The following is a 22,869-nucleotide window of genomic DNA, read 5'->3' on the forward strand; positions in this document are numbered from 1 at the left end:
ATGGATAAGAATTCAGGAAATTACTATTTAATGTAATTCCCTCCAAATATTATCTACCTTTTGGATAATATTAACTAACAATCTTTTATTGTTAATTTCATGTAACGATACACCCCGTTACAGTAGCACCTTTGCCTTCAATTCCCTAACTCTAACCTTAACCTTAACTCTGCTATTTAATTATTTCTTTATTCAATCAAAATTGGTCGGTCCCAGTCATATTAAATAAGGGAGACTTCACTGTATAATCCCTTAGCAAGTAATCCTCAAAAATTTGTTTAAGTTGAGACACAAAAAGTTTGATTCCAATGCTTGTTAAAAGCAGTCCTTTGTTAATAAAATCATTCAGCTATTCCAGCAAACAAGAGCTCATACATTTAAAAGCTGAAAAGTACTGCGCCAGCTCATAGCAGTGGCGTGTTCTCGGTAATTACATTAATTTCTACTGTAGAATTCGATTTAAGCATTCCAGACGACCTCTTCGATGAGCCTCCTTCAACCTGCTTAGAATAACGGCTTTTGACGCGACAACGAGCACGATCCGCTAGTAAACGCAGTCGCTTTTTTACAAAGGCCGATCCAGTACCCTTCACGGTTTTACGAATATGAGATTGCCAGTAGTCCACGATTCCGTGGACAAACACATCACTCTCGTCTTCAATCTCTTCCTGAATGAGCTCCTCGATGACATCTTCGATAGTCACGATGCCTTCAAAAATGACACTTTCGGGAATTTCGTCTCCCGAGCGCCAACACCTTGACACGATATCGATACTTTCTGTAACCAAAGCAATGTGCGAGTGGCCTTTTTGGAATTCGTTCAGTATCGCATAACACGATTCCTTTGGACTGACTAAAATTGGTTTTCGTAGCATTAAATCTCGAATTGGACGACGATCATCCGGATCCAGCACAATAAGCTTCTTCACAAGCAGCAAACCGACAATATTTGATTTATGTCTCTCATATACTGGAATTCGACTGTGTCCATACGCTAACATTCTCGCGAGTGTGTCAGGAGAGAGCTCTGTGTCTAGCTCTAGCATGTACACGTCTTTCATCGGAATCATAACCTCCGTGACAGTCTTTGATGCCAAATCTAACGCGCCGTGAATAATCGTGACTTCATCAACATAGAGACGCGTGCCATGCGCAGAGTCCTCGTACAGAGACTGCGGCGTCAGTAGAGGCTGCTTGTCCCCAATTGCCGACATCTTCGTAAGTGTGTGCGTCAATGTATCTCCAACTTGCTGGGTTTGGTGCAAGTGGTCGACAAATGACTTTCGAGCAGCATCAGAATGACGCTGCAACGTCACAAGTGCTTTAATCTCTTTACGCTTGTATTGCGCTGGATCGTGATCATCTCCAAGCCACATGTCAAGAACACGACTGATGGGGTAGGCAATCGGGAAGGTGACGACAATCAAGGCCTTGACAAACGGACAAAGCATTGCAGCAATGCGAAGTTGATTGGGACCAGTAAAGACGGCGGAAGGAATGATCTCACCGAAAAACAACACGCACGTGACGGACAGGACGATTGAGACGGCTTCAGGCACCAATTTCGTAAGAAAAATGGGCAACGCTTCGTTTGCACTGGCATTCACGATCAGTAGAGTTACGAGTAAGAGGTGGTGCTTGGTAAGCACGGGAAGTACTTGTTTGGCGTCCATCTTCTCCTTATCTGAGCCCTCCAACTCGAGGATGCGTACGTTAAGCATGTCAAGCGATAAAAGGCCCATAGTCAGACCCGCCATCATACCAGCAATACAAATGAGCACCATTGACATAGTGAGGTACAGATAGAAGGACGTCGGGTCGCACCAAGGCGTGAAAAACTCGCACTCGGGCGTCGCCCCTAAGGCGATCGGTGGAGAAGTATACAAGGGCATCAATTGCGCGTTAATCAGTGTTTTATAAATAAGAATGTAATATATAGATTTTTTGGTTACGCTACGGGTTACTTGAAAAGCTACTAACTTCAATAGAGTCGAGCATTCTAAGGTTGTAACCGAAGACGAAAATGATATGGTTACCCTAAAATTGCCACAGCTTCCTCCTTCACTTTTATTGCGCGAGTCTTCAATTTAGTTGAGTCATCTGCCTGTGTGACCAAAAGGTCTACTAATATCAAAATCGTTATGAGCCCTCGTCAACGAAGCGAAGCAAAAATAGTTGACAATTTACCTGAGTCAAGCGCAGTTGTTGGGACCGTAGGCATCGCTGCTGCAAGTGCGTCTGCTTCCATTTTTTCAATCCTAGCAAGCTCGCAGAGCACGTCGTCTTCGTCTTCGACAGTTAAGCTGCCGCCGATGATTCGGCTTATTTCCTAATAATTGCAATCTCGGTAAGTTTTGTGCCAAAAATTGTCACAACGCAACGTACGCTTGCTGTAGCCTGCGCTTCTTCTGTCTCGAGCATTAATTCTTCGACTGCTTCTACCGTCATCTCCTAGAACATTTATCAGCTACCCGCTCACAAAACTTTGTCTTACAACGCACCTTGTGAATAGCGTTTAGAATCAAATTACCCGCCTTAAGCCCTTCAAATACCTTAAGCTGCTGTGTCTCCCATTCCACCGTGTCCAACAAACTCAGCACCTGAATCAAATGTTCATCGGCCTGATGCATCTGCTGTTCCTTGTACTTTTTCAGTTTCAATGCAAGCTTTGCGCGATCCTACTTGCGACAAGCAATACATGGTAAATTGCTATTATAGTAGAATGATAAAGGCATCAATGGCATTGCACCCTTTTGCCGGCCTGCAGCAGCCGCTTGGCACTATCATGCAGCTGGCTGGCCTCGATGTCCAATCGCGCCTGGTGTTTTTTAAGTCGGTCACGGGCGTTTTTGAGGTCAAGAATAGCTTTATCCTTCGATGTGATTTGTGCACGAACGCCATTTCCTGTAGTAGCTAAGGCGGCTCCGGACGTGAGCTGCTTCTTCGAGTTGGAGCTGCCCATTCTATAAGTGAAGAAGACTACGAAGCATGCTTTCTAATAGGTAGAAATACAAATTGACGACTACGATTAAATAAAACAAAAGCACCACTTTCTAAAGACGGCTTGTTGTATTACTAGACAAAGCTTGAGCCACTTTGGAGTGGTTCGAATGGCCTAGCAGCTTTGAAATGAAATTGCCAGTTTCGATCATTTTATGTAGATTCACGCCCGTAGAAATACCCAGACCGTGCAGCATATAGAGCACGTCCTCGGTCGCAACGTTTCCGGATGCTCCACTAGCATAAGGGCAACCACCAAGCCCAGCGACAGAGCTGTCAACAACACTGATCCCCTCCTAGCAAAAGAAAATAGTATTGCGTCAATATGGGTAATGCGTAAACTAAGGTACTATTGTCACACCTGCAGCGCGATAAGGAGATTTGAGAGCGCCTGACCATACGTGTCATGAAAGTGCACGGCGAGATGCTGAACAGGAACGTGTTGTTTCGCGGCTTGGAGCATCGCCGACGTAGAAGCTTAATCACTAGCAGTTATTAAAAGGAAGAGTGTAAAAGCATTAATATACCTTACCAGGGTTGCCCACACCAATTGTATCACCCAAAGATACTTCATAACAGCCCATTTCAAACAATTTCGAAGCAACAGTTGCAACTGCAGAGGGTTCGACAAATCCTTGATACGGGCACCCTAAGACGCACGATACATAGCTGCACGCCGAGTTTAGCATCAGGAATGAACAGAAGACAGATCCACGTACCCACGCACACGAACTCCGACAATCGCTGCCTTCTCACAGACTGGACGAAAGCGCTGGAGACTCTCTTCAATCGAGCAATTAATATTTTTCTGGCTAAATGCCTCCGACGCTGCGCCGAAAATGGCCACTTCTTCTGCCCCAGCTGCAACAGCATTGTCAAAGCCCTACACAAAGTTAGTATTAAATAAGAATATCACGACTTTCGGTAGAAAACAACTACATACCTTTATGTTTGGCGCAAGAACGGAGTACGAAACGCCCTTTTTGCGTGTGATACGATTTAAAACATCGGCATTATCGGCCATCTGCCCATACTTATATTCAATATCACTTCTTTTGCATGATCAGCACAATTGTATACCTGAGGAACCCACTTTGGAGAAACAAAAGACGTTGCTTCGATCGCGGACAAGCCCGTTTCAGAAAGCATGTCGATGAGCTTCACCTTGTCGTCCGTTGACACGATAATCTTCTCATTTTGCAACCCGTCGCGCGGTCCAACCTCCACAAGCTTCACGAAGCTCGGATATCCCATCAATTGCACTTTAGCGGGCGTAGACGATGTCACGGAATTCATTGTGAGCGACCTGCTCATTCTTGCCATTGCAGCCCCGGGCATTTTCATGATCATGGGATTGTGACAAAATATTGCACTAACAAATAAAATTTTTCGAAAATGTTTGTGTCACATCAATTTTAGGCTCAAGCCTTGACACCAGTCATTGACGCAGACCAAGTTGCGTCTACACCAGTATCAAAATTAGCCTACGGTCCGCTACAGATTGACTTAACAATCACTCTTGCTTTCAAATGGCTAGCGCACTCGCAAGGCAGTTGCAGCAGCTGCGCGAGGCTGGCGCGGGCAGCAAGCGCCGCACTGATACGTTTGTATACGACCAGCGCGAGGCGGCGCGTTTGGACGACGAGACGGTGTACAATTTAGCGTGGAACGGCTTGCTGGAGCTAAAGAAGCTTGATGCGCGCTTCGAAGCACTGGACGCGGACGCGCAGGTTGCCAAGCTCTTTAGCAGTCAACGCATCCATTTTCACCGTGCAAAGATTACTTCAAACGATGAAAAAGAGCTGGATACGGCGCTCGAAAAAGTGCTGGATGCGCTTAGTGCCTATTTTCTATTAGGTGCTGCGCATCACGTGCTCGAGTTTCTTGTGCGCCGGTATGAAGTTCACCGTCACAATGTTGACGCAGTCATGGCTATGATTATTGCATACCATGAGTCGTCGTGGTTTATTCGCATGGTGCGCATCCTACACATTCACAATACGCGGTGGGAATTTATGTTAGGCGTCAAGACCCAGGGCGCGCCGCTGCTGCGTGCAGCACTCGTACAGCGTGTTATTAATGAGTCTTCTGTCATTGAATTTGTCTTTGACGCAGCAACTAGGATCGGCGCCAATAATCCCAAGCTCACGTCACTGTACACGCTCGTAGTGCTGCAAGTTCTCGAACAGGGAAAAGTGACGGAAATAATGCTGCGCTGGTTAATTCCACAGCTTCTTATGGCCCTCAAGAGCATATTCTTTCCTGAACTTCAGTCGTCAGCCTATATGATTGTGACCAAACTAGCGTCGAAGGCCACATTGTCGAGCCAAGTAGTTGACGCACTGGTTAAAAGTCTGATTAAAAATTCTCAATCAGGAGCGCAGCTCAACGCTCTGTTGTGTGTGATATTTCTAGCACAGACACAGCCGTCGTTCAGCTTGTCAGAACGTGCCGGTATATACCTGGTGCGAATGGAGAATGTTGAGGATTTTCTTATCGATGCGGCTTCCAATTACGCGTCCACCAAGTTTATGCAACAGCTGATTTTTTTTTTGACGAAACATACGCAGTCCACAGACGACGAATTCTTCCATTTGCTGGCGGCTCTGATTGATAACAATTTGGTGGCTGACGAAGGCTTGGAAGAGCTGGTGAAAACAATGATACAGCAGGCTCATAATGAGGATTTTGCCATGAACAGTGCTCGTGTTCAAGCTATTTCTCAAAGCCTCGTTGCTCTAAGTAAAAAGACTGCATCCGAAGTTGACGTAGTTGTCAATTCCATGCTGTCACAACAGACGAAGAAGTCGAAGAATGACAAGAAATTGAATTGTTTTCTCTCCAAGACATTTGAGAACGTAGCTAATTCAGCGCACTTTGTTTCTTCCAATACGGATGCGAATACATCACTTGCTCTCGCGCTTGACCATCCAACTGAACACATTCGGTATCAAGCCTTGGTGTCACTCGCAAAGATATACGACACGAAAGCAGAGACGGTCTCGGGTAAGAATCAGGTCCTTAACAGTGGTGATGTTCTTGTGCGTCGGTTTCTGGATGACAGCAAGCGCATTGCGTGCTTTATGGTTTCTAGCTCTTTAGGCGATATGATGGTGAACTTGAGCACAAAGCAAGAAATACTGATTGCTATTGCGCAAGCTGCACGTAAATGGAATTCTCGCGGTGATGCTGTCGTGGTACAAGCAGTTGTTGATTTCGCGTTGCAGCAGTATCGCAAAAAGGCTGTTTCATCGGACATTGATGAAAATCTGCTGACATTGCTCGTTTCTCTCTTGGACGAGAAATGTGGAGTCTCGGTGGAAGCTGTGTGGTCTTGGATGTCAGCTCTTAACCATCCTTTCGTGCAAAGTGATTCAAAATTGGTGATAAAAACTCTTACAGAAATTGCTGACAAATTTGGGCTTGCCCTTGCAGATAATATACAGGACCTACTGCCATATTGCCTGCGCTGGTCCCAGGAATCAGACTATAACGAAATTCCTCTTACAGCTTTTCTAATTGAGACACTCTCTGCTGCTCGGGCTCAGCTCGCTTCGAAGAAGCCGAGGTCGAAGAAGACAAAAGAACAGCAGCTTTTTTTGGATCAAGCGTTTCTCATTCTTCTCAAGAAAGAGTTTGCCCGGCTTTGCAACGATCCTGCGTCTGAAGCACAAGGTGCTTACAGTATTCTCGTTGCTTCAAAGATGACCGAGATTGCGTACGACATTTTTACTATTTCCCGGGATGACTTTGATGTATGTGTTGCTACATTGCTAGAGTCTCCGATTGCTGTATTTATTCGCATGCAAGAGTGTCTTTTGGACTTGTTTCACGCAAAGTTGGAGGCTCAGCTACTGCCAACAATGGCTCGCATTGTCACGAAACCTGCAATCCACAAAGACGTCCCAAATGTTCTCGCGAAAACACGGTCCTTGGACATTATTTCTGCTGTGCTCGAAGGTATATCATACGAAACACAATCAGAGGAACTTCGACAACTTGTTATTATGGTCCCGGTTGTGATGGCGGCGCTTTCGGACAAAAGCAAAAGCGTGCGTCAATCAGCTGTTGCTTGCCTTGATCGATGGATTGTGTCTCTTCGTTGTGGCAATGTTAAATCTTCTCAGCTTGTTGCTGACGTAAAGACCCTTAAGAAGGCATCGGAGTTTTTGCTTAAGTCCAAACAGGACATATTGATGGATTCCAACTCAGTTGTATCACTCTGTGGCACATATAGCACTCATGCGGATAGCTCGTCCTTTTACCAGCTATTGATGGACTTCGTATCTTCTGCAAGTAGCGATGAAATTGGCGTTGCAGTGAAGCTTCTTGAGCTGCTGGCACCTGTAAAGTTAACTTTATTTTGGGAGCAATCAGTAGATTTTTTTCAGCAGGCGCTTTCTGGGTGTCTTGCATCGAGTGCTGATGGCGCTATGTGCCAGTTGCTGACAAGCTTTCTCGCGCATTACTTGAACTCAAGTGTTGCCATTACAGTGTCGAAACAAGGCAAACAGGCTGTCTCAAAAAAGTGTTTGGGTGCAATATTGGCTATTTTGTGTCCCGAAAAAGAGACTATTCCGCAGCAATTAAAACTTTATGTTGCCGACAATTTGACTGCAGACTTCTACAATGCTCTTGATGACGTTTCTCGTCACGTTCTCGTTGGAAAGTTACTTCATTTGTTGATGGTAGCTGAAGGAGGTCTTGCTTCAAAACTTATCACGTGTATGAAGAAAATGTGCATTAGCTACGGCATATTCGCGCAATTGCTGGAGGAGCAATTGCTTGCTCAAGCGGAGCCGTATTCTGAGTTGAGCTGCATTCTTGAGGTGCTGGCTATCAAAGTTGGCAATGAAATGAGCCACGAAAATGTTAAAACTGACTTGAACAAGCTTCTCGCAACACTTTGTAATGTGCTCGCTCTTTTGTGCGACTCGAAGCACGAAAGCGTCGTGTCGGAGTACATTTTGCAGGTGCTTTTTGGCTGCCTGCGTCGTATATGCGAGATCAGTTCCTCGTCTAGGAATCATGAAAAAAAAGGTGAGATTAAGGCCACGAAATACGCAGCGACACTAAATCCTGACCTTTTGGTTAAACATACGCTTGCATGCTTGAGCCGCTCGTCTTCTTCTCAGACGCGAAATGAGGCCTTGCTTTTTATGAGCTCGCTAGTGGATCTACATCCAGCTAGCATTCTCACGTCGCTAGATAAGATTTTGGGGTTCGTCAGTGCGGACTCAATGCGTCATGAGGACGAGTATTCTTTTTATGTGCTGGAAACCATTATCAAGGCTGTGGTACCGCACATTGTCGCAAGTGAGAGTAAACAATCAGCGGCATTGATCACACCTCAGCGATTTGTCGGTCTATTTGTTGCTGCGTTTGATCAAATCTCTAAGATGAGGGTTGAGCCTCTATTTCGAGTTGTGGTTAAAACTCTTGGTAGTAATTTACTTCCATATTGTGCCGTGGAGTTGCTGCAATGTGCCTCTCTTGACAAGGATTCGGATGTACAGCGCGAACGTATCCAATTTGCTCACAATTTGTGCTATAATTTTGACTGTGTTGAACAAGTGTCGTCGCTGGCGATGATTCTTCGTTTTGCCCGCGATTTGTTTCCTCACGTGGTGGAAGAGGCAGATACAGATACGGATGATGCGGATGATGATGATGACGATGTCGAGTATAATCGGTTCGTATTTGATAAGCGGCTGGTGAATTCAACAGTGCTTTCTCGCCGATTGAATTTAATCCTTGTCAAGTTTGTTGCTGCACACCTACGCGCTAAAGAGTTGCACTGCAAGATTGTTGTCGATCAGTCTAACAATGACGACGACAACAATATGTTGCAGCAGAAGTATTTAATGCTGGCTCAGCTCGACTTGGTTTATTTCCGTCGTGTTGCTCGAGAGCAGTCACGGCACGATGATGAGCACGGGTTCTGGACGTCGTTGGCTTCGCATTCCATGGACGTTATCGGTGCTTTGCAGCAGCTCTTGTCCACACCTGGATTTGTTGCAGTCATTAGTGAGTTGTTGCACCACGACAATAGCCTTGTGCGCAAGAAGGCGATGCAGCTTTTTAATGAGCGTCTGCAGGAGGATTGCGATGCTCTGACTTTCGGCGAAGCTTTGCTGTTTATCGATATGCTGGATGAGTTTGACGCGATTTTGCGGAACACTCAGGGCCTTGAGAATAGCGCAAATATTCAGACTGCCCTTTTGAGTGTTGATATCTTGGCTCGTTATTTCGCTGCCGATCATGCCAAGCGTTTCCAACATATTCTACCAACCATCATAACGTATTTGGAACACGATGTCTCGAACTCGCCTTTTATGACGCTGCACTTGTCTGGCTGTGCCTTCGTGTGCCTGTCTTCGATTTGCCGTGCGGCCGGCCCTATGGTGCTTCCGCTATTGCCCAAGTTTTTTCCAAGACTTTTAAGCGGAATTGAATACTGCACGTCGTCGGCCAACAGTATTAGTGGCATTAAGTCCGTACTGCAATGCCTTTTGAAAGCGTTGGAAGTATTTACAGACAAGATACCTCAGTTTCTGGGGCCGCACCTACCTGCTGTCATTCGGGCGCTATTGACCCCATCTCTGCTCTCTTCTGCGCCAATGAATGCCGAAGTTCTTCTTTCGGTCGATTGCTGCTTTTTGAATCTGTGCAATCACGTCGAATTGCGTCAACTTCTTCCCGTCCTGTTTGGGGCGTATGAGAACGTGCTTACGCTAAAGAGCGACACTAGTGTCACTCGATTGTTTGCGGTGGTCGGAACTGTCGTGAGCAACTTGGGTTCGTCTTCTGTACGTAAGCACTTGCCATCGTTTGCTCGCTTCTTCGTCACAACCTTGGACGCTCGTCGTGTGCACTTATCGAAGTTGGAGGATTTAGAGGAGGTTGAGGAAGTTATGCTGAACTGCTTTGTGCAATTCATTTTGAAATTGAGCGAAAAGCAGCTCAAACCGCTATTCTTCAAGCTAGTTGAGTGGGTACAAGCACGCATTAAATCATCGGATAAATTGGGCGACATCTCTCGACGAATCTCGTTCTTTAAGCTAGTTGTCAAGCTATCAGAACGTCTTCGCGGAATATTCGTGCCATACTACGCACATATCTTGGAGCTCCTTACGTTGGCCCTTCGCGAGAGTTGCAAGAGTGTTATGCAGAAGCCGCCACGGTCATTTGAGAACAACGAGAGCGAAGATGATGACTTTTTTACGAGCAATGATGAGCCAGCGGCTAAAAGGGCAAAAACAAGATCCATCTCCGCAGCAGATATGGAAGCTGAGCGCAATTGCAACGTTTTGTTATTGACCACTGCAGTACGTGCGCTCGATGGCTGCTTTGTACACGACAATGACGGATTTACTGAAAAGGATCGGTTTGACATGGTCTTGGCGCCGTTGGTGGATGTACTCGATGTGCTGAAGTACGACGCAACGATGCGCGAATTTGTTTTGGAGACTGTCGCACCGTGTCTTGCTAATTTGGCATGGGCTGCCAAGAGTGATATACTATGGAAGCCGCTGCACTATGCTGTGCTGATGAAGTCGCGTGGAGAATGTGCATTGGTGCGTCTTGCTGCGCTGGTAACGGTGGAAAAGTGCTACCAAGTTATTGGTGACGAATTTCTCGCTATGCTGCCCGAAAGTATTCCGTTCCTTGCTGAATTTATGGAAGACACGAATGACGAGGTTGAAAAGACGTGCCACCGCGTGATCAAGCAAATTGAAGACATTTCAGGTGAGTCTCTAGACCAGTATCTCACGACCTAGACGGCCTCGATAAATTTATAGATAGAATAGTCACGCATGACTTTATTTTCATAACTCGTCGTAACATGTAAGGTAAAACTGTTTGAAGGGTAACCTGCTGTTTGAAGCGAGAAAGCTTGTTAAATGCCGATGGTTTTTATATCACCTTAGTAGATAGAACACAAATATAAATGCCCGAAATATCACGATACCTAAGTGATAGAATACGAATTGTTAAGCAAGTTTACAGAGCATATAATGCTACACGCCTGCGTAGCCAAAGAGCGCGAGACTGAGAACCATGAGGAACATACCCGAAAACATTCCTATTGCAACAATATGTGTCTTGTCTTTGGCAAACTTGTAAGATGTCGGAAGTAGCTCCTTCACGCAGATGCACACCATAAGTCCACACACAATTCCAAACAGCATACCCTCTGCAATGGGATCCATTCCGTCTCCAATCGTAAGCCACGCAATGACTCCACCAATTGGCTCCGCCGCAGCTGAAATCGCACACCACATGATTCCTCGCCACCGAGAACCTGTCGCAAAGTAGATAGGAGCAGCCACAGCGATGCCTTCCGGAATATTGTGGAGACCGATACCGACTGCAAGCGAAAATCCCACCGACGAATTTTGAACTGCGCCAACATACGTGGCAACACCCTCAGGAAGATTGTGAATCCCAATAGCAAGTGCGCTCAAGACACCCATGCGCTGCAAAGCACGCTTAGCGTATTCATCCATCCTGATGAAGTTTGTGCTCGGCTCATTACTTGTCGACAGATCGGCCTCTAGTTGGGGCGACGAAGGCTTCTGCGACTCCTTGTGACTTTCAAATTCGCACATTGATTCGCGCAGGTCGTGCAAATTCTCAATCTCGGTCATTTCATGCTCGGGCGAAATCTTGTGAACAACCCAATCAATGAGGTAGATTAGTGCGATACCGATTGCAAAGCATCCAGTGGCACCGAGCCACCCGTGGCCATTGGCCGTCTTTTCCGCCATGTCTTTGGTGCGAATGCCTTCGGTGAGCAAAGTGACCGACTCGTTGAGAATCTGCACGAGCGAGATGAAAATCATTACGCCCGACGAAAGACTGAGGGCGATAGCCAAACTTTGGGGATTGGCTAAATACACGAGGCGTTTGCTGAATACGACCATGCCGCCAAGAATTGTAGCAGCACCCGCGGCGATATTGAGGGCGAAAGCGATGGAGACTTCATGTCCAATTTTTACCATGAATGACGATTTCGAATCAAATGTCGAGTTTGGAGTGATTGGCTAAAAGCTTCCAATGTTTGCACTTATTTGCATAAAATGAGCTAAATTGATAATGTCGATAAAAATGACTTGTGTAACGCCTTTTGGAACTCGAACTTCATTGGACGAAGGGACACTGCCGCCATTCTTCTTAGTCATTCTCATTGTATTTGAAATACCGATTGCTTGTCATTGAGATAGCTCTGTAAAAATAATTATTGAAGCTAAACTCTAAAAGTATTATACAAATTTTATATTCGTTTATGTCATAATGAATATTTTCAAACGAGTGCGATCAGGCGAGCTGTATTGCTTGCTTCAGACTTTTCTACGTGATGCGCATCTTTCGCTTTAAAAGTTTCCGTTAATTTTGCGCCACAATCTTACATACCCTACGACATAAAGATTGAATGAGCAAGTTTCGAGGCATCCAGCACAAGATTAGACATTAGGTCGCCGCCGTCGGCATGGGACAAAGAAAACTGCCGTTTTCGGCATCGGAAAGGGAAATTTACCTCGGCATTAAACAAAGAAATTAGCCATCGGCAGATCGCAAATCTCTCCTACATAAAAATACAAGTGAAAATAATAAGGATTCAGCTCGAGTCGAGTATTTCGCGAGCGATTGCGAAGACAGAAAGTATTTATGCATTGTAAATGTGAGTCCTTTTCTTCAAAAGTCTGCGATTATTACTACGACTTGACGCAATAGTCACAAAATTATTCTAAAAAGCAAATTTGACGTGGCAATAAATGTCGTGTTCATGTAGCACAATCTTTTTTCGAGACGAAAGAAAGTTTGATCTTGTTATTTTATATATGTATGATTTGCATCATTTCAATGACTAGGTGTAACAAGTTTAAGCTGAAACACATTTAATGACATCTACCTATTGCCATAGTGGCAGCACCGTTAACCACTACATCGACTGACACTGCACTCGTGCCAAAGTGCACTAATTTTCATTCAAATATTATTCATTAAGTAGCAATGAACCTGCGAGTTGTAAAGCGAAGACAAGGATGTCTGCCCCTTTTGCAAAGTGTTGCAACTTGAATCTATTGGACCAGAAAAATACTGATCTGTGACGCGCTAGTTGTACAGGCGTTTTCATTGGGTTGAGACGAATCGCTAATGCAGATGGATGAACTGCATCTCCTGGCCAATACATTTACAATAACAGAGCCTACGCATCTTCATCGGATGCAACTCGAATGGCTTTGCGAGTCTCTGCAGATCATTTGACCCCCACCATATCTCAGTATTCTATTATACACATCAGTCTCATGTGGTCTCCCTTGCTCCTCTTCGTTGTCCCATTTGGCGTTTGTGTCGCACAAAGTCCCCATGCCTCCAGAAGCCCCCATGCCTCCAGTGTCTCTGTCATTGACAAGTCGTCGAGCGAGATGGTGACTAGTCTTTACAACATTTGCCCCGTTGTCAATAAATTCCTCGACGAGTATGATCACCGATCGGCTGAAGAGATCAAGGCCGATGCAGCTGACGACGCTATGATGTCCTACATGATAAATCATCCCAATAATACGCTATGGGACTTTTTCAAGATTGAGGTGAAGCAAAAATCGAAAATGGCCAGGATGCTACCGTTCCATACTCGGGTCGCCGATGCGGTCAAGGACGTTGTTGATTTTTCGCTCGACTCGGTCATCTACCTCGCTCATAGCATTGCAGATGCGGTGACATGGGTGGCAAATTCTATCCGTGAACCTTCTGTCGGTGCTAAAGAGGTCAAGGATTTCTTTACCGAATTCAGCGAAAATATCAAGTTGGTTTGGAGATTAATGAAAGAAGACCCGAAAGACACGTCGGAGAATTTGGCCGGTGGATTGCTCTTGCACATTATGCATCATCCCGCCGAATTCACGGCGGAGACAGTTTTATTGGTTGCAACTGGATTTGCCGTGATTGGTGGGCTCATTTTCTCGGTCGAGACTATCTTTGGTGCATTGAGCAGCTCCGTCACTTCGGTCTTGATGTCTGTCTTGGTATTTCTCCACATCATTGACGATCCGCTTTTGATCGTTACGCCGCTTATCACATCGATTGTAAACTCGGCTAGCGCCCTTAACTCAAATGGCAGCGTGGCGGACAATACTTCGCTTACGATCGATAGAATTCAACCGTTACAAACTTGTCAAATTCCAAAAGAGTTCCGTCCTATCTTCTCGTCCCGCGACATTTGCCTCAGCACTCCCATCCAAGTTCGATACTTGATTTTTGGCACATCAAAGCGCACATTTGAAATGTCCTATGAAGAACGTACGGCTGCCTACAACCGCTTTCACGATTTTGCGTGCTGCTTTCTTGGAAATGAGGAATACGAAGTCACTACCCCAATGTTGGACAAAGAGACTTTGAAATCAAACCTCGTCTCGACGCCAGTGAAGATACAAAATTGCTCCCAACTTTTAAGTCAGTACGACGCGTCCACGGTGTGGAGATCTGACGTGCCTGATCGCCCAGAGCCACAAGATTACAGATCGGTGGTCGGCAAGGTTAAAGTCAATCAGGATCGATCTGACTATTAATGATCTCTTCGCATGACGTTAAGATTGTACCATTTATTTTTGCGAAAGTTATTAGTTAAGTCGAATATAGCTCAAATCTAAATGCGCTTATATATTATCCAACTAGCTGTCGTTGGGCAAGAGTGATTGCTACGATGTCTTTGTCGTTTCTTCATCGCACGTCGATGAGTGACAACGTCTTCCAAATCGATAAAAATTGCATCAGTCTTTGCTCATGCAATGTGTGGTATTTTAATCGACGTGGAAGAATTAAAAAAGGTGCGATATCACATCTTGTGAAGCCGCACGACTTGACAATTATAAGTACCGAAGCGTACTTAATGCATTTAAATGACCGTTCCCTCCTGTAGAATATTTCTCTTTAAGAGGTGTGTTTCCGTTCCCTCGCGCCATGTCAAGTGAGCTGGTTTACGAATTCGTGTGCAAGCTTTCAGAGTTGCCACCCGGGTCCAAGTCGTGTTTAAAATTACCGACGTCGCAACGTTGTGTCATGCTACTTAATGTGAATGGACAAGTTTTTTGTATGGACCATGCATGCTATCGTAAGTGAAGAAAGCGGTTTTTATAGTGATGCTGGATTGAAAAGGTTTCATGCAGACCACGGTGGGCCATTGGTCAATGGAGATATCGAAGAACTCGGTGGCAAGACCACCATCAAATGTCCATGGCATGCCTATCATATTGCCTTAGAGACAGGAGAAGGATTATACAAAGGCGTCGACATGATCAGGACGTCGACGGGCAAACTCCAGCCTACGTTGCCCCGACTTCAATCCAAGGGAGTGAAACAACGAACGCACGTTGTCGAGTTGCGCAATCAAGGACAAGATATTTATGTGGCCGATTCTTCCGCAGTCCCCGGTGCCAAGTCATAATATTTTCAAACAAAAGCAAAATATTTTACTAAAGTTCATCTTTTTGCACAGGTGCCTCCGAGCTCGCATCCGACCTCTACGCATTTCGACCAATCACGATCCCAAAGGCCGCTCTAACGAGCGCAGTACCGATTCACTCGCGCTTTGAATGAGTGCACACCCGCTCGCTTATTGTATTAAGTTAGTGCTAGCTGCCATAAATTCCCTCAAAGCAGCGATTTCGTCACAATACGTGCGGCTTCAGCACGTACAAAGAGCTTGGGACGAATATACGGCTTCTGACTCATGAGCCAATAGCTCGCGTCTTCCATTGTCACTTGATTGTCAATTGGACGCTGGATATACTTGGTCGCAATGCTCTCATTCACGCGGCCACCGACTTTCAAAAGACCGCTCTTGTCTTGTTGCAATAGACGCTCTCGCAAGTCTTTTCGTGCGAGCTCCTCAATGTCCATGTCGGCCTCGTCCCGTTCATCCTGCGTCAGCTTGCTACGATCGACTTTCTTGCGCTTCTTTGCTCGTTCGCGTTCAATTTGTTCCTCGCGCTTAGCATCTTCCAACAGCTGCGATCGCAGCATCAAATCTTCTTGTCGCAACTTTGTATACGAGTCTTCGCAACTCACTCGTAAAATATCCGTCGCCGTGAGTTCCATAGGCCCAGAGCGACCACTCATCATCAATGTTCCCATTTGTTGGGCCTTCTGTAATGCCTCGAGAGACTGCGCTTGCACGTCACTTCGCTGCTTGGAGATCTCGACCATTTCTTCAATTACTTGCTTGAGATACACATGAAGAGCATACGCCATAACGTCGCTACTTTGGCTCCCCAACTCGACTCCTGCCCGTCGACTGACGTCACGAATCTGCATACGCAGCTTCTCAGAATTAAATAAATCTTTCTCCACCCACGCTTCTTTCTGACATCGTAGTTGCTCCACCATCCGAACGCGGCCTTCCGTCATGATACGTCGCTCAGTACCGAGCTCAATACTGGTATGGGTCAACACGTCCGCCTCTTTTCGAATATCCGCCACGCTCGCTTGAGCGAGTTCTTGACTCACCATTTCCGATGCTGCCGCACTCAGCGCTGCAACTTCTGCAGCAGTTGCCTTGCCCCGATTCGGAGGAATCGTCCGAGGCTTTTTCAATGGGGACCGCGGAGTTGGCGAGACCGACGTGCTCGGACGCTTGTTTAACGCGCCAACCATCGACGTTGGCATTGACACTGCAGAAGTGGTTGCGGTCGAAGCCAATGGCTTCATTGCTTGTAAATGAGGTGACACCGTTGAACTCGCACTCATTGAAGCGGGTAAGATCGGCAACAAGCCAATCTTACACATGGGACAATTTGCCGTATTATTCTTGGCCACGCACGTCTTGTAATGTCCGTAGATCTGTTTGTACGTCTTGGCACGAGCCTAGCACATATAAAAGAAAACGGTTCATATACAATCACAACGAACAAAGACTCAAAAGCGGCACGTACCGGTGGATTCGGCGTACTCATCTGTTTCATAATCGTCTTGGCTTCGACACACTCTTCTCCAATTATACACGCACTAGTAGTACACTTCTCGACGTGAAGAATCAGCTGCAACAATCGACCATACTCTTGCGTCATATTCGCTGTCACATTCTTTTGCTGTGGTTTCGCGACACTTGGAGTAGGAAACGCCATATTCGCTCCAAAATTTGGAGACAACAACGGTGCGGGCGATGCAGAAGCACTCGCGGGTCTAATCAAAGTAGCTGTCGAATTCTTCCGCTTCAATGGCAAGATAGTTGGACTCCGATTCTGCGGCGACTTGCCACTGGCGGGTTTCTTGCTTTTAATCACAGACGACGACAGCGGCGTATTGTCGTCTTCGTCTTCACTGCCGCCACTTTGACGCCCATTACTCCCTACACTCGAATTCTGAGCATACGTCAGTCGCAAGCCATCACAGAACGGAATCGAGCAATGATCCGAGCGACTCACGGCACACTCTTTTGCGTGGTATTTCACCAAACCTTTGAGCTGTTCACAATGCGAACATCCGTTCGTCCCACCACACGACAAACTGTGCTTGAACACGCGACGTACGTCGTCACACTTTTTGACTTGACACATGCCGTGGCCAAGTATACACGTCGCTGCATGCGCGAGCAATCGTTTTGCAAACAAAATCTTCTCAAGCGCTTCGTTACGAGATTGTTGGTTTGCGACCGTTGGAGCCGGGAGTGTCGCGTTAGTAGTCACGGTTATTTCAGGCTCCGGCTTTACACTTGCTGTGGCTGGTAGTGACAGCATCGTGGGACGTGCAAGGGTCGCTGGCATGACCACGGGCGTGGCTGTGAGTGTCGACGGGGCCGCAGCAATGGGTCGTGTGTTTGGGGCGATTGTGGTCACTTTATTTCGAGCCACAACGGGTCGTCCCAACCCTCCTGAAGACGAATTCGACGCCCCTGGCTCGGTTTTTACCGCGGGCACGACTCCCTACATAATAATGCAATGGTCACGGATTCACTAGTACCAATGGCGACACAAATCACAGCCGTACCGACGCATTCGTGGGTGGAAAAGTCCGGGACAAGTTCATTTTTTGAATTACGCTGGAAAAAATCGCGTCGCCTGCAATGCGCTTGATTATATCGACAATCGACTTGATGTCATTGCCGTTGCCTTTGCGCATTTCTGAGTGCAGCGTCGCGTAGTGCTCAACGGGAAGCATTTGCTTCAAAAGTGCAAACATTTGCTGAAACATTTGCTGGCCGGATCCGGGAGATTGCTTTGGAGAAGGCGCAATTGCGGGCGGTGACGGCGCGAGGGGCTGCGGGTGGGGAAGGATAGGCGTTGCATTTGCAGGAGGGGTGAGTGGCTTTGGCAAAGGCGCTAAAAGACCCCCCGGGGGCGCTACCGCTGCAGTGAGCGGAATGCCACTGAACGAGCGCATGGTGGCTGGTACGAAGCGGATGATTAGAGCACTGAGCGATAAGGTGCTTTCATGAGCGAAAAGAGCAAGCACGTACTGTTCATCTCATCCTCGTCCCCAGAGTCGTCGCCTCCATAGAGCAAGTCATCAATGGGCGCACTCATGGCGCCTGGAATGGCTAATTAGAGAATGGTATGTTTCTGAAGTCGCGCGAAGGTGAAGTATACGTATGCAGTATAAGTCTTGCATGTTTGTTAATTGAAATGGGTCTATAAGATCCAAAGGGGCGTATCGATATGTAGCCAGCCGTCTGACAGAGCGCGCCGGTAAACTTCAGTTGTTTACCGTAAAGGTTCACCGAGTAATAAAATTTCCTCTAGAATTGGTTTTTGGGTCGTATGAGGTCTTTCAGACCCGGCTCAGGCAAACCTTTGAGCTGCCAGGTGCCAAATTCCGGGCTCGAGCAGAGCTCCTGGATTTGAAGCAGGGCAAGCGTGATCTTCACGCTATGGACTCGTATATGGAGAGCGAGAAACCTCGCTCTTCAGGTAAAAAAAGGATAGGAAAATGCAATCATTGTAAGAAAACGAACCATTATGCCTTTTAGTTTAGTGCCCCACACCCAGTGACTCGAAACACTGAGAGAAACGATCGACCTCCCGCTAAGAACTGCGTAGAATGCAGATCCGACGCACAATCGCAACGGTGAGTCGGATCGTCAAAAAAATGGCCGGGGTCAGTAAGTGCGGAGCGCCCTACTGACCAGCAAAGTCAATAGAATCTGCTAGTCTTTTAACAAAAGCTGCTCCTCACATACAAGCATTGTGTGTAATTGCCCCAGGTGATGAGGTAAACATCATCACCTTGATTTACAGTGGCAACTAAATTGCCACTAAAGTCCCTAGTCGATTGTGGGGCGTTGAGCTATTCATTCGGCGCCAATCGCTAGCAAATCGCAGACTTAAATTTATTAAGCGCGATATACCTCTTATGAGTATAAAAGTGCATCGAGTAAAAGACGCATCTTTAACATCAAAAAACATTTAGTTGGTTTTTGACTTCGGTCAAACCCTTACATAAAGGAATTGTCTTTAAAAGGCTCTCAGGATTGGGAGGTAAGATGTTCAATCGGAGTCGTTTTTATCGAGGAAACTTCCGTCCATCGCCAGCTGCTGAGAACCCGTTTGTTCTCTCGGTCTAGGAATTTGGCACGCTCTCAGGCATTTCAAATTTTCTTGGATGTCGCTTTGAAAGCTAACATCCTTGTTTCGATCTACCCGAATTATCTAAGTAGTCGTCCTTTGACGCTGCCTGTTCTTGTGCTCAGCCGTCGGAATCTAACTCCACAGTGGGATGGACTGTCAATCTGAGGTCTTGTGCAGTCGCGCTAACGACCGTGCCACCTAGCGAGGCCATCGCACTCACTCGTAGGACATCCATCCACTTGTGGACACTCCGGGATGTTCATCAGGTGGCCATCTGATGAAAAAGAGGCGGGCATCGTCACGGCTTGATGCTGCCAATTTATGCATGGTTCGTAGTATCTGAGACATGGTTTTCTAAGGATGTCAACGATTTTTTCATTCAAATCCAATACGATGAAATCATCATCGTACTATTGACCCATTAACGTGTATTAGATACCGTGCAGGTTGCCTAAGGATTAAGGCACTCGACACGAATCGACCTGATTCCAAATTCGAAATACTAAGTCACAAAGCAGGGGCCGTTGCCTCGTCAATACGTATTAGCGATCGACAAGTTCTTCGTCGATCGCCTAGTGGGTCATGTAAGGGATTAAACCTTCCCACCAAGCTTTCCGAATTTCTGTGTGCGTAAAGCAGCAGGAGGGCAGCAAATTGTGCATTCGCTCAAATAATTACCGCTAAAATGGTACCAGCTCAAACGCCGATACAGCGAAAACACGCAATGATTGACATTTTTGTCAAAGATAACAACTTTTTGTCAATGGATCTGATGAATGGATTTCATCAGATCCTTTTGTGTAGACAGGATGTTTTGTTCACGGCAGTAAGCACCCCAAGCGGAATGCCATGGGAGTGGCTGGTTATGCCACAGAGGCTTAGCAATGCCTTGGCAATATTTAAGATAAGATGTGTAATCAATCTGTTGAGATCGGTGCGGAATTTCGCACCGATTTATTTTGATGACGTCTTTGGCCTAGCAGTGCCATATATGGGAACCGGGCGCTGAAGTACATCGTACTCACGGTCCGATAGTTTTTGTAAAAACACGGAGCACCCTGTCCCGGAAAACATCAAGGCAATTACCGACTGGCCTGTGCGAGTTGATGTGAAGGGACTTCGAAAATTCCTCGGCTCAGCGGCGTACTTACATATGTACTCTCGCAATCATGCCGAAAGGACAGTACATTTTTCTTTTTTGTTAAAGAAAAATGTAAAGTGGTCATGGACCACCGATTGTCAGCATTGCTTTGGAGGTATCTATCAAAGCTTGATGCAATCGCAAATCCCGGCGATTGCGGACCCAGACAGACCATTTCATGTAGTCTATGACGCCAGCGATTTGCAATCGGCTGTGCGGGGAATGCAATATGACATAGATCGCGCAGAGCGCGTCGTCTGCTATCAGTTGCGTCAGCTTCAACCAGCTGAACGGAATTACCCAGTGCACGAAACGCCTTGCCATAAACATGCACTGGCTAAGGTTGAGTCTATCTGATGGGAGAGATAGACTGTTCATTGTTTATACGGACCATGCGTCTTAACACGCCTGTAAACAGTCCTCACCTTTCGCAAAGACTGGAAGGTGGTTGTCTTTCTTCGTGAAGTATAACTTTTTGGCGAAAAAAACAGCACGACTTAATGTCGTCGCTGATGCCCTTTCGCGTCGCCCCGATTTTTTGATGGCGGCGCAGATCAACAATGAGGAAAAGCCCACTGTTGCAACAATTACTAGTGAGCATAAGCCCGTCGTTGCAACAATAAGTGTTCAGTCGTCAAATCGCTTGACGACATGAGAAGAACCATTTATGAGGATAATGTTTATAAAGGGCTGATGATTAATCTTCGAAATCCATCACAACAATTCTTAAAATGATAGCCGAAATTGTATCGATCCTTGTCAGATCGATACACAACACGCAACGATTTCCTGTATTACCCAGCCATTGCTGGCGACCCCATTGGTTATTGTTTGCGCTTACGCATCATGTATGAGTGTCACGATGCACTTAAAAGGGGCATCGTGGACGTGAAAACCCTATATTAAGGTAACCTCAATTTCTACTAGCCTCGCCGTAATGGATTCGTCTGCAGGTACATACGTGCTTGTGAAGTTTGATAGCTGGTGAAGTCTAGTGCTTCATCCCGTGCTCCGTTACAACCTCTGTCTATTCCGGCAGAGTGTCAGCAGGCCGTATCTATGGAACTATACTACAGATTTCTTAAAGATGGTCTCAAAAAGGTATTGTTGTGCTTGTTGATCGTTTAAGCATGATAGTACACCTTGATGCGGTCCCGGAATTGACCACAACCGAAGGCTGTGCTCGTGTCTTTACTGACACGATTTTTCGACTCCAAGAGTTACCTCGTAAACTGGTCTCAGATTGAGCCCCCCCCAGTTCAGGGCGGGGTCCTGGCAATCTGTCTTCAAATCACTTGAAGCACAATTAAAAAGTCAACTTCTTATCATCCGAAAGCAGATAGTCAGACAGAACGGGTAAACCATATCCTCGAAGAGATACTTCGCCGAACAGTCCACTCTTTTAAGAGTTGGAGCGAGTTCCTGCCAATGGCTTAATTTTATCAATAATTCTGTGCATGTATCAACGAAACATACACCGTGTTTTCCTTGAATATTACGCCATTAACGTATACCCACCTTGTTTGAGAGCGACACTTATTTAAGGGCGAGCACGCTCGAGCAAAGAACAATTTAGCTCCTGCTCATCCCGCGTTGGTTCAACAGTCAATGCGAAGATAACCAATGCTGTTTTACTCAACATTGAAGAGGACAAGATCAGTGATAGCGATAAGGCTATTGTAGATTCTGATAACAACGATGCTGATGTTCAGAATCGTCGACGATGATACCAGTGAGAGCAATGACGCTTTCACTGAATAGGAGAATGAAATCTCCGCGGTGCGCACCGGGCGCACTGAACACAAAAACAAAACCGAATCAGCGGGAGAATTCTTGTTGGCTGGAGGAGCAGTGGATCGCTGATGCGGTGGGCCGACAGAAACGGAACTTTGACAAATTGAAGAGCAATCTTTCTTTTATTTTAAGGTTAACGATCTAATTTACTCTCAGCGGTAAATCCACCCTTACATGAGGTGACGAATGTGGGCAGTAATAAGTAACTGCCCAAGTATATTCGTCCGCTCCGTGAACTGTACCGCCAAGGCAATGCATACACGAACGATCTGCCTCGCAGTATGCGTACGCATTCTACGTTTTATGTCGAACATTTCCGCCCGACCTTCAGTACGAAGCTTCTTCCGTTTCCGGATTAAGCCGGCA

General features: G+C 46.2%; 7 protein-coding genes across 7 annotated transcripts; 3 read left to right on the plus strand and 4 right to left on the minus strand.

Annotated features, from left to right (window-relative positions):
* Positions 1 to 404: 404 nt before the first annotated feature.
* Positions 405 to 2,998, minus strand: CCR75_005415 (uncharacterized protein; the record flags this gene model as incomplete). Its single annotated transcript, XM_067963496.1, has 5 exons — positions 2,750 to 2,998; positions 2,502 to 2,678; positions 2,386 to 2,451; positions 2,188 to 2,329; positions 405 to 2,080 (listed from the first exon to the last, which is right to left on the minus strand). The coding sequence occupies exons 1-5, from the start codon at positions 2,960 to 2,962 to the stop codon at positions 405 to 407; spliced, it is 2,274 nt and encodes a 757-aa protein (XP_067817464.1). The 5' UTR covers positions 2,963 to 2,998.
* Positions 2,999 to 3,039: 41 nt separating this feature from the next.
* Positions 3,040 to 4,357, minus strand: CCR75_005414 (uncharacterized protein). The gene is made up of 6 exons (XM_067963495.1): positions 4,081 to 4,357; positions 3,944 to 4,024; positions 3,720 to 3,883; positions 3,533 to 3,669; positions 3,362 to 3,477; positions 3,040 to 3,296 (listed from the first exon to the last, which is right to left on the minus strand). Exons 1-6 carry the CDS (start codon positions 4,348 to 4,350, stop codon positions 3,054 to 3,056), a joined length of 1,011 nt encoding a protein of 336 aa, XP_067817465.1. The 5' UTR covers positions 4,351 to 4,357; the 3' UTR covers positions 3,040 to 3,053.
* Positions 4,358 to 4,529: 172 nt separating this feature from the next.
* On the plus strand, positions 4,530 to 10,781 carry CCR75_005413 (uncharacterized protein; the record flags this gene model as incomplete). The annotated part of the gene is made up of 1 exon (XM_067963494.1): positions 4,530 to 10,781. One exon carries the CDS (start codon positions 4,530 to 4,532, stop codon positions 10,779 to 10,781), a length of 6,252 nt encoding a protein of 2,083 aa, XP_067817466.1.
* Positions 10,782 to 11,021: 240 nt separating this feature from the next.
* CCR75_005412 (uncharacterized protein) lies at positions 11,022 to 12,005 on the minus strand (the record flags this gene model as incomplete). Its single annotated transcript, XM_067963493.1, has 1 exon — positions 11,022 to 12,005. The coding sequence occupies one exon, from the start codon at positions 12,003 to 12,005 to the stop codon at positions 11,022 to 11,024; it is 984 nt and encodes a 327-aa protein (XP_067817467.1).
* A 1,308-nt stretch (positions 12,006 to 13,313) lies between these two features.
* Positions 13,314 to 14,576, plus strand: CCR75_005411 (uncharacterized protein; the record flags this gene model as incomplete). Its single annotated transcript, XM_067963492.1, has 1 exon — positions 13,314 to 14,576. One exon carries the CDS (start codon positions 13,314 to 13,316, stop codon positions 14,574 to 14,576), a length of 1,263 nt encoding a protein of 420 aa, XP_067817468.1.
* Positions 14,577 to 14,921: 345 nt separating this feature from the next.
* CCR75_005409 (uncharacterized protein) lies at positions 14,922 to 18,527 on the minus strand (the record flags this gene model as incomplete). Its single annotated transcript, XM_067963490.1, has 4 exons — positions 14,922 to 16,869; positions 16,938 to 17,927; positions 17,992 to 18,389; positions 18,461 to 18,527. 4 exons carry the CDS (start codon positions 18,525 to 18,527, stop codon positions 15,658 to 15,660), a joined length of 2,667 nt encoding a protein of 888 aa, XP_067817583.1. The 3' UTR covers positions 14,922 to 15,657.
* On the plus strand, positions 14,968 to 15,603 carry CCR75_005410 (uncharacterized protein; the record flags this gene model as incomplete). Its single annotated transcript, XM_067963491.1, has 3 exons — positions 14,968 to 15,118; positions 15,174 to 15,437; positions 15,503 to 15,603. 3 exons carry the CDS (start codon positions 14,968 to 14,970, stop codon positions 15,601 to 15,603), a joined length of 516 nt encoding a protein of 171 aa, XP_067817469.1.
* Positions 18,528 to 22,869: the final 4,342 nt, after the last annotated feature.

The sequence above is a fragment of the Bremia lactucae genome, linkage group LG3 (genome assembly GCF_004359215.1).
Source record: "Bremia lactucae strain SF5 linkage group LG3, whole genome shotgun sequence".
Classification (NCBI taxonomy): Eukaryota; Oomycota; class Peronosporomycetes; order Peronosporales; family Peronosporaceae; genus Bremia; species Bremia lactucae.